The following is a 10,943-nucleotide window of genomic DNA, read 5'->3' on the forward strand; positions in this document are numbered from 1 at the left end:
GTAACACAGCAGAGACAAATACGGAGCATAAAATCCATCCATCTGTAAGGATGATGAAGTTCTTGCTGCAGGAGGGGCCATGCCCCTGGAAAGTAGATCCCTGGGAGGTGAGATGACAGGGACTTAGGAACAAGGAGAGAGAAGGAGGGTGGGTGAGGATATCAAGATCCAAACACGGATTAGAATAGTGGTAAAAATGGAGGCGTGATCTGAAGAAGTGCGTGGGAAAGTAAAACTGGCTGTGAGGCTCAGGGGCAGGGTGGGGGCCAGCAGAGGCGCAGAGATGGAGCGGGCTTGGCTGAGACGCTGCATTCACAGCTGCCCTAATCAGCCTGTTCTCAACCACACAAAGGTCCCAAACATAGATGCTTTCAGCAAGAGACTCAGGGAAAAACAGCTGAAATGCAGAGTGAAACGGCAAAAAAAAGAAGGAGGAGGACAGTTTCCATAGAACAAGATAAAGGGGAAAGTTGAACCAAGTCAGCAAGTATCGGGGCCAAGCAGAAACAAAAAGGAAAAGGAAAACGGATTCCAAGGCAGAATCAGAAGATGCCGTTAGAAAGGGATGCATTTGCCAAGACGCTTTCTGAATCGGTTTTAAATGAGAAGTCTTAGGGGACAGGAATGTAAAATAGTTATCTGTATCTCATGATCTCAGGTTCCCTTTCCTTTTCTCTGACAGGAGCAGAGACCACTGTGTCCCAACTAGCCAGGGTTCATTTTTCTTTTCTCTCTTGCTCTCTTTATTTTTCTTTCTCTCTTTTTTAGAAGATATTATTGGGGAATTGGAGAAGGGAACAGTGTTGGGGAATTGAGGAAGGGGAACATTGTGTTTTTCCAGGACCCATCAGCTCCAAGTCAAGTTGTTGTCCTTCATTCAACCTTAGTTGTAGAGGGTGCAGGTGCAGCTCAGCTCCGAGTCCAGTTGCCATATTCAATCTAGTGTAGGGGAGGCAGGGGCGGGGGTGGGGGGCCCACAGCCCACCATCCCATGCGGGAGTCGAACTGGCAACCTTGTTGTTAAGAGCAAACACTCTCACCAGCTCAGTGGCAACTCAGCTCAGGCACAGCTCACCGACCCATGTGGGAATCGAACCGGCAACCCTGTTGCTCAGACCTCGTGCTCTAACCAACTGAGCCACCCAGCTGGCCCCAGAGTTCATTTTTCACTATATGTTTTTCCACATATTTTTGAATACAGGCATTGCCACACAGGACGATAAGCATAACAAAGGCCTCCAATTGCTCTGCTTTTGCTGTCAGCTATGCCTTGATTAGTTTTTGGGAATAAAAACCAGCCTCTATTGCTCTTCAGGACAGATGCCAAAAACTTCCTCTTACTGTTTCCCCCTGATTCTTGATCCATTTCATATGAGGAATATTATAGAAACAGAGGAAATATTGGAAGACTGAACAAAGGATCAAGGAGCCACATGTCCATCCGCATACTTGTGTGTGGACAGAGTTCACTGGCTTTCTTGGAGGCTGTTTCTTCTTCCTCCTTCATTTCCAGAGAGTGATGTCCTCTTCTGCAAATGATATACTGGTCCCACCCTTTCTGGCATGCCCCTAAATTAGGAAGGTCTTTCCTGGCCTTTTGAGGAGTTGGAAGGGGTCTCCTGTGGAGGGTCAGTCCCATCTCGAGTGGCAGCAGTGCTAGGAACCTCTGCAGTGGGCTCTGGCTTGGATGCGGGTGTCACCTGTGGATGGTCTTCCCCGACAGGACTGAGACACATGTCTGGGTCTGAGCTGACCGAGCTGCTGGACCAGGTGGAGGGTGCCATCCGAGACTTCTCAGAGGAGCTGGTGCAACAGCTGGCCCGCCGGGACGAGCTGGAATTTGAGAAGGAAGTGAAGAACTCCTTCATCACCGTGCTTATTGAGGTTCAGAACAAGCAGAAGGAGCAGCGAGAACTGATGAAAAAGCGGCGGAAAGAGAAAGGGCTGAGCCTGCAGAGCAGCCGCATAGAGAAGGGAAACCAGATGCCTCTCAAGGTATGTGAACAACACAGCTGGAAGCCTGGGCGTGTCCCACCTCCAACCCTCGCCACTTCAGGCCCCAATACCAACCCTCCAGGGATCTCAGAAACGGGCCTGGACTGAGCAGTGACTGATCAGGAGGACACTGTGGCAGACAGTGGGACATAAAGAGGGAGGAGATGCTACCTGTCTCCTCTCTTCCCCCGGAGGACTCAGGTCGAGACATGAGAAAATCATTGACTATGTTCTCTTAGTCAAGACCTTAGAAAGTGGGGTGAAGGCATTTAGGATTGAGAGGAGCTGTGCTTCGGGTCTCTGGGTCAGAACCCCTGCTACTCACTGAGCTTAGAGTCGTGACTTACCTCTTTAGGATGTCAGTGGGGGTGTTTCAGGATTGAAAATTATGACGCCTTGTTGTTATATTGACAGGATTCTTCAGACCACTGGTTCTGAATCAGGGAAGCTCAGCAGAATCATCTAAGGAGATTTTTCAAAATGCCTTTGCCTCAGCTCTATTCCAGGCCTACTGGATTGGGCCAAGGCTTGTGCATTTGGAAAAAGCGCCCCAGATAAGGACGTTTGTTTTTACATCTGCCCTTCTCACTGGCTGAACATCTTGTTTTCTTCCCTAAGACATTTGCGTCATCATCTGTCCACATTTCACTGTACTGCTTTATTTTCCTACTTATACAATAGAGGCAGAAATGAGGAAACTTGGGGAGTGCAGGGGGGTCTTGCTGCCCTGAGAGCCTCGCTAAGATAAGAATCTTTGAGACTCTACTATTTATTCTTGCAAAGCTCAGGCTTACATTTTGGCCTGTCTCTTAGCCCAGGTCTTACATTTACTTTCTAGTCACAGAACCCTGGGGCAGTTATCAGGGCAGTGTGGTAGCTGATGGGTCTGGGTGGTTGAGGGAGGACACACAAGTTCTTGGGGTGATGACCATGGAGCAGGAAGCATCTTCTCTTCTTGAGTCTTTTCTCCCCCAGCGCTTCAGCATGGAAGGCATCTCCAACATCCTGCAGAGTGGCATCCGCCAGACTTTTGGCTCCTCAGGAACTGACAAACAGGTACGAGCCATCTTCCTGCTCCCAGCTTTCCTCCTAGACTCTAGCAACTCGGCCATTCCAGCAGAGCTGGGAGTATTGATTCAGTAGAATTATCCCAGCACTTGGGCAAGGATGGGGTCCTAACATTTTCTTCTGCTCTGAAGGGGGAACAGGAAGTGGTTTTTTTTTAAGGTGAATAGTTTCTTGAGCTCCAGTATTCTAGGACATGGATAAAACTTAAAACTCAACACTACTTGTAGACCTACACGTTAACTTGTTTTAAGAACAAAATGCATTAAAAGGAAGATTCATTTGATGATCGATCCCATCTGAGAGCATAATTAACTCTACCACATTGGGTCACCAGCTGACCAGTCCCACCAAGACTGGCCACTCTGACTGTAACCCATGATGTAGCATCTCCTAGTTGTCTCAGTTACTTGCCTGAGAAGCATTTCTGGTCATTTAGACAGCGTTCACAACTTTTATTGCGTAACTTTTATGTGCTGAGCTCTGTTGCTAGGCCCTCAGGTACAAAGATGAGTAAGTCCTGGTCTCTGTCCTCTGACAGTGTGCAGTCTAATAGAGATGGCTGGTGTGTAAATGGACGAGAGTGAAACTGTGGAATAAGTGCACATAAATTGTATATGTGTTTTACACATGTTTGTAGCTGAATCCTAAGTGTTAGAATTCTAGAACTACAGCATGGAAAGAGATTTTAGGAACACCTAACCCAGTGCCCCGATTTCATAGCCATGAGAACGAAGGCCCTGAGAGATTAGGCAAGATTTTCCCCAAGGCCACACCACTAGTGTGTGGGAGAGCCAAGTGGCGGAGTCACAACTAAAACACAAGCCTCTGACTTTTGGTGTAGAGGTCTTCTCACTCACTATACCAAGCACCCTTAGAGTCCTTCAAGGTCTTTCTGGCCCAGCGTCTTGATAGCCCACTGGGTCCTAAGATGATCTTGTTGTAGAAGCACCTCGTATCCAGCAGAGGGAGCAAACCCAACATCCGAGACCAAGGGTGTGGTTGAGGTTCTCTCTCCTGTCATTTTGACAAAAGAGAAACCATTCATTCTCAAACTGCACTGCAAAGGATAAGAAAATATAATACACCCTCTTTGCTCTCAGCCTGAATGAGACAAAGCTCACCAGGACTTTTAAATGACCAAAGGGTTTCTAATGCTGGGAGAATGTAGAAGTTGGAATGGAGGGAAATTTTTCCTGGCCAATACGGTCAAGTCTTAATTTTAAAGAGACATTCCCCAAAGAGGAGAAAAAGGACCTGAAACAGCGGTGTGCAAATTATCATGGGTGTTGTCAAGAATGTCAAATTCGACAGAGCCTGTTTTTTAGGGAAAAAGCACAATCCCCCTGCAAATTGTCTCATATAGCTCAACCCCAGAGGGACCGTATCTTACGTCTCAAGCCCTGCTGCCGTTTGTCTCGTAGTATCTGAACACAGTCATCCCTTACGAGAAGAAAGCCTCCCCTCCATCAGTGGAAGACCTCCAGATGCTGACAAACAGTGAGTTGCTCTCATTCTCAGCGAGATCAGCTGCTTGTTTTTCTGCCTCCCTCCCTGTGAGTTGCACTCCTGGTGCCTCAGGCCTGAGATGTCCAAGAGCAGTTTGAGATAGGTCAAAATGTGCTGCCCATTACTGCATCCCTTCCCCCGGCACAGGCGTACAATTAAAATACTCTGCAGTGATGCCGGAGTTGTCTTGTCTCTCCCTGGATCCTGGAAGGAAAGAGATTTGCCAGAAGAAAATGAGCCGGTGAAAGAGGTTGTGGGGACCGGCTGGGGGCTGCACTGGTTGGTATGCAAGGACTTTCTGGTTCACCCGGCAATTCTCAAGGCTTTGATTCTCTGCCTGAAACTTGAGGATGCCACCTAGTCTCAACTTGTGCCCCTGAAGCAGGGAGCTCAGCCTGTGGTACTGGCTGTATTTTTAATGCGAAGCAAAGTTTCTTGAGTGGAGTAAGGACTGGAAAGGTTAGAGCCTGGTTTTCCTTGCAGGAAATGACTGCCTCCTCTCTTCCACTTTGGTTCTCTTGTCAAATATTAATAAACTTTTCTGAGCTATGGGAGAAAACTGTGTAATAAAGAGCTTTTGTAGGCAAACTTTCTTTATATAAATCTAACACTACAGCCCCCAAAGGGCTGGGGGTACATGGTGTTAGCCATCAGTGTCAGCTTGATTCTTTTAGAAAGAGGATCCTAGGCTGAGATGTGACAGGCTCAGTGAATCAGGAGACATCCATCTCCTTGGCAACCGTGCACTGCGTTGAGTGACAGACTAGCCTGCCCAGCCCACGCAGGGAATGGGCCAGGCTCAGGGTTATTTGGTACCCCAGGGGACTGGAAGAGGAGCTTTATCTATTCAGCTGAGGGAGATAGATGCCTGCTGGGCTCTAGTGCTAAAGGGGACCAAACGTTCTCACTTTTATCACTTCAGAAAACTAAAGCAGGAGGTTCTGGTAAACATAAATCCTGCCGACATCAGTAGATACTGCGTCCTTGAGAATCCGGAATTTTAAATTCAAAGTACATTGGCTTCCTCTTGACTCATTTTAAACTCCTTTATTTGCATAAATATGCACTAAGAGTTTTTTTAAAGGGAGCAGATAGATATGAACTGACATTTAGAGATGTTTGTGTTTTTACAAGTAGTAAGCACTTGGAAAGTGATTCAGACAAATTACAAAGGTTGATAATATGTAAAGTAGTCTATCATGGTCTTAACAAAAGGAGGCGCTATATATTTATTACAGATACCATTTAGGAATTCAGCATGAAATCCTTTCATTTCAAACAAGAAACTGGGTTTGTTTACATTTTTCAAGTTCACTTAAAAAGTTATGGCTAGAGTGTATCCATCATTTAGAATAGTTTGGAACTATCGAAAAGTGAGCAAAGGAAAATAAATAATTCATTGTCCCCTTGACTGTGGTTACTATTTTGGTGTTTTTTCAGCCATAACAGCTTACGTCTTTTCTATATAGTTGGGATTATACTGGCTATAAAATTTTGTATCATAATTTTAGTCACATCAGTTAACATTTGGTTAACATTCTTTTTATGGCTCTCTCTTCTATCATGTGGATATACCACATTCCAATATTTTATTCCCTTTAAAAGAAAAAAGCTGCCATTTTCCCTGAATACCAATTCTCCTGTAGGTTATGAAAGCTCTTTTTTTTTTTTTTGCAAATCCTTGTATGGATTTGTGAACAATATCTCCTCTTTACCCTGCTCCTGAATCAAGGATATTGGCCAAAGACCAGCACTGGGGACTGGACAACTCATATCAATTTTGGATTTTGGAGATCAACTTAGGTACATATTGTCTCAGTGCACTTAATCTATTTGTATGGCTATCTCCTTGGTGTGGCACCTAGTCTGCACACGCTCCGTTGCAAAGTATTTCCAGCCTATTCAGTTGAAATGAATATATGTCTAAAAATACTGAAGAAATCAAACAAAAGAAATCATCATGTGGAAGGCCTCAGGTTCAGCCTCTTTTTCTGGACCTGGCGGCTAACTTATACCACCATCAGGATTTGTTTTTCACCCACTGATGACTTTTGGAATCAAGTTTCATGACCTTGACTTGAAACTAGGCAAGGTCATCAATCGAGAGCAAGGACATGGAAATGGATTGGGGTCCCTCTATTGTCACAGCTGCCTCCTGACCCTTACAATCAGTGCCTGCTGATCTTTATTGTTTTCTCTGCTTGCAAAAAGTAATACATACTCATTGAAAAGAGCCAGGCACTGTGGCAATATAACGTAGACAGGAACATCCCCTACGGTCTCACTCTCAGAGATAACCACTTTTAACAGTTTCATGCACGTTCTTCCAGATTTTTTCTATGAATATTAGCATTTATTTAAAAGTTAATACATAATGTTGTGTGGCCTTTTTTCTTAACTGATAAGTATGTTTTCTACATATAGATCTCTTATTTTTCACTAAGTTATATAAGACTTCATGGATTAGATATACCAGAGTTTATTTAAGGAATTGACTAATGAAGAAAGCTATTGGTGGACACCCCCTCCCCTCATTTTTTTGATGTTATAAACAAGGTCCAGCTATTTTCTTGAAGGATTATGAATATGAGAAGGTGCTACCTAGTTTAGTAACAGAGATAGCTATTTAAAAAGCTTTTATAAAAAGCCTTTAGGCTTTAATAACTTCCTATTGTTTGCTTCGTGTGTAGTCATGTCTTGTTTCAACAAGACACTCCTTGAGGGTCCAGAAGTCTCTTGCATTTCCATAAATTCTAGCGCCATGCCAGGCATAAAATAGAAAATAAATATTTGTTAGATTAAATTCATTTGTTATTAATAAATTGGAGGCGAGAAATTTTTCTAATAGTGCCTGTTTATCTGAATAGAACGTCTTTCGAGACAGTGTTGTTGGTGATTCAGTGGTATGACAACTACTATTCTAATGTTTAGATTGACAGCATCTGAAAGCTGATTCTTATTTTTAATTGCTTTATTTATTTATTTTTATGATTATTAAAGATATATACTTAGGAGCTGTGGAAATTATAGAAAAGCAAAAAAAAAAAGTAAAAGATCAAGAAAATAAAGTCATTAATAGGCCACTCTGACCCTTTTGATATATTTTCCTCCATCATCATGCTGAATGGTGACTCTTGACAGAAGCTTCTAGACTTTTGCTCCATACTCAATAGATGTCTGGTTTCCTTAAATCATTTCTCATTCCCTTTGGATTGGTGAGTGGTTTGGCCCTAGAAGTGAGCTTTCTCTCTCTCCTTCCCCAGTTCTCTTTGCCATGAAGGAGGATAATGAGAAGGTGCCCACTTTGCTAACGGACTACATTTTAAAAGGTAAGAACAGCAAAGCCCTTCGGCAGCAAAAGTGGTCCCCTAGAGCCCCCTTCCCCAGGACTCCTGCTGAAGGTGTGAAACCCGCTGTGCAGCCTTCCCAGAGTGTCCACACCAGACCAGACCCGGTAGGGCCAGGGAAAGCAAGTGGACAATTGTGAGGCCCTTGCAGTCATGGGGTTTTGCCTTTGGATGTTGCTAGGAGGCCTGAGAGGGAGATTCCATCACCCCCAAGTCACCAGAGTGACTGTACACGAAGAGTAGCCAAACCAACAAAAGACTTATTGTGAAGTTTCTATGGAGTTGGGCTATTTAGTTGGGAAAAACAAAGCCTGAGGATACTATTAATAGTTTTCAGCTGCTTAAAGGCAACAAATTAGAGTCATGATGAGCCTACATCCTTTTATAACATTCTTTTTTGTTTTATCTTGTATTATGGAAACTTTTAACATATATATTAAAATAGAGTGAATGGTATGATGACCTCTTTTGTACTTCACATCCTGCTTTAACAATAATTAACACATTGTCAATCATGTATATTTATATCCCTTCCCAACTTCTCCCCTTCATATTATTTTGTTTTGTTTTTTTGTTTTGTTTTGTTTTAGCTGAGCCATCCTGCCACCTGTTGGCAGCTAAGTGGCAGCTCAGCTCAGGCCAGGAATCGAACCGGCGACCCTGTTGCTCAGAGATCTCACTCTAGATCAAGCTCTTAACCAACTGAGCCACTTGACTGGCCCTCCCCTTTGTATTATTTTGAAGCAAACCCTAATCATCATATTTTTTTCATACATAAATATTTCAGTATACATTTGTAAAACACAAGGACTCTTTTAAAAAACATAACCACCGTATCATCACAACTAGAAAAATGAAAAAGTTCCCGATATCATTGACTATCCAATCAGTGTTCAGATTTTCTTATAAATTTTTTTTCAGTTTGTTTGAATCAGGATCCAAGGAAGGTCCCTCCATTGCAATTGAATAATATATCTCTTACGTCTCTTTTAATATATATATAGGTTCCCCTTTCTTTCCTCTCTCTCATTCTTTGACACTTATTTCTTGGACAAGCCAGGTTGTTTGCCCCATAGACTTGCATCTACCAGATGGTTGTGTCTGCATGGTTTAATTTAACATGTTCTTCCATCTTTTGCAGTTCCTGTTAACTGGTAGAGCTAGAGGCTTGATCAGATTCAGCCTCAAATTTTTCAATAAGCACTATATTGTTGGTGTGGTTGTAAATTTCCATTAAGAATCACATACTCTCTGGTTGTCTTTATTTTTGTGATGGTAATATCAGTGTTAGTCTGTCCAGGTGGCTAAAACAAAATATCACTGCCTAGCTTAAACAACAGAAATTTATTTTCTCACAGTTCTGGAGGCTGGAAGTCCGTGATGAAAGTGTAAGCAAATTTGGTTTCTAATGAGGGCTCTCTTCTTGGCTTGTAGATAATGGTCTTTCTGCGTTCTTGAGGAAAGAGAGAGAGAATGTTCTCTGCTGTCTTTTCCTGTAAGGTCACTAATTCTATCAGATCAGGGCTGCACCCTTATGACCTCATTTGATCTTCTTCCTCAGAGGCTCCATCTCCAAATACAGCTGCATCGGGGAGTTAGGGCTTCAACATATGAATTTTGGGGAGATACATTCAGTCTATGATGGTATCCACTGATGATCATTCATTGTCTGGGTCCTTCTTTTCACTAGCTTTTGCTCTACATGCCCACAACTTTGGGTACAGTTTCTGAAGGCTTGTGAACCTCAGTTAAGAACCTCTGAACTATGTTGTTTCCATAAGGATCAGGGAGCTTAATCTTAAATTTCTGCAGGAGAAATTTAGGCTAACCATTGGGAAGAACTTCTGACTCTTAAAGGTTTTAAAAGAGCAGCAAATTTCTCAAAGGACATTTTCAAAGGAGGTTTGTAGAAATGGGTTCTACAAGTCTGGGAGCCTGAGGAGTAGACATTACCCCTCATGATCCCTGAAATGTCAGTGAATTTATAAAAATAGTTAACATTTACTGAGCATTTTCTACTTGCCTCTGAACAACCCTTTGGGGTAGGCAAAGGCACAGTCTATTGTATAAATGAAGAAATAAGCAAGAGAGGTGAAGTAATCACCTGAAGTTTGTAGAATTAGAAACTGTGGATCCAGGGTTTGAGCCCAGGCAGCTGGGCACCGGGGACTACACATTAAATTATTACACCAAACCACTACCTATCATTGGCTCTTCCTTCTTCTGGACAAAAGACAAGTGGCTGCAATTATTCCTGGTTGTAAGGGGGCAGTTCTCTGCTCAGGATACTATATTACGGGAAGCCAGCGTGACCGCTCTAGGCCAGGGCCACCTGGGCTGGCAGGTCCTGACCTGCACTGTGCTTTGACCTCTGTCCTCTCCTCTTCTCTTTCCAGTGCTCTGTCCTACCTAACCTTGCCCTTGGGAGCAGCCTTGCAGCGGAGGTCACTGAGCAAGAGTCATTCCATCACAGGGATTGCATGACACCATGTAACCTCCGACGTGTATTTAAACGTGTAGAGCTTAACCTGGATTAAACATGAGCAAACGCGCGGGTCCTTTGCTGTTGGCTTCTAGTCCTAGTAATCATTGGATGCATGACAAGGGGCAGGGCTGGGGACATTGCCTCCTCTCTGCCTATGTTGGAGGAAGGCAGATGCTCTCGCTACTCATTATCTAGTCTGGCTCCAGCCCTCAAAACAGCTTACACTCTAAGACTAATTTTGAAATAAATCTTCATTTAATTAATATTCATGTGCTTTGGAGTGTGGTGTCCGGCAGCGCCCATTACAAACCCTCCAGAGAAAGGATGCGTAGCTGCAATCATGTGATGTTGCGTGGCCAGTGGCAGCATCCTTGTATTTAGGGACAGGGAGCATGCCCTGTTGTGGTCATGATGGGGCTGCACATGGTACAGCTCGAAGGAGGAGGCTCTCCACAGGCTCTAAGATCTAGTGCCTTGGCATCTGTAGCACGATGTGTTGTAGGAACTACTGGTTGGGAGTGAGGGGTGTCAGATGAGCAGGG

General features: G+C 43.8%; 1 protein-coding gene across 1 annotated transcript in view; it reads left to right on the forward strand.

The window, feature by feature from the left end:
* The window catches only part of FEZ1 (fasciculation and elongation protein zeta 1), a 55,525-nt gene extending 44,859 nt beyond the window's left edge, over nt 1-10,666 (forward strand). The window contains exons 4-8 of the mRNA XM_019658870.1: nt 1,724-1,995; nt 2,971-3,051; nt 4,485-4,560; nt 7,833-7,898; nt 10,313-10,666. Coding sequence (XP_019514415.1) covers nt 1,724-1,995; nt 2,971-3,051; nt 4,485-4,560; nt 7,833-7,898; nt 10,313-10,329 — 512 coding nt within the window. The 3' untranslated portion in view covers nt 10,330-10,666. The remainder of the gene's footprint in view (nt 1-1,723; nt 1,996-2,970; nt 3,052-4,484; nt 4,561-7,832; nt 7,899-10,312) is intronic.
* The last annotated feature ends 277 nt before the right edge of the window (nt 10,667-10,943 follow it).

Source organism: Hipposideros armiger, unplaced genomic scaffold (assembly GCF_001890085.2).
Source record: "Hipposideros armiger isolate ML-2016 unplaced genomic scaffold, ASM189008v1 scaffold_291, whole genome shotgun sequence".
Lineage (NCBI taxonomy): Eukaryota > Metazoa > Chordata > Mammalia > Chiroptera > Hipposideridae > Hipposideros > Hipposideros armiger.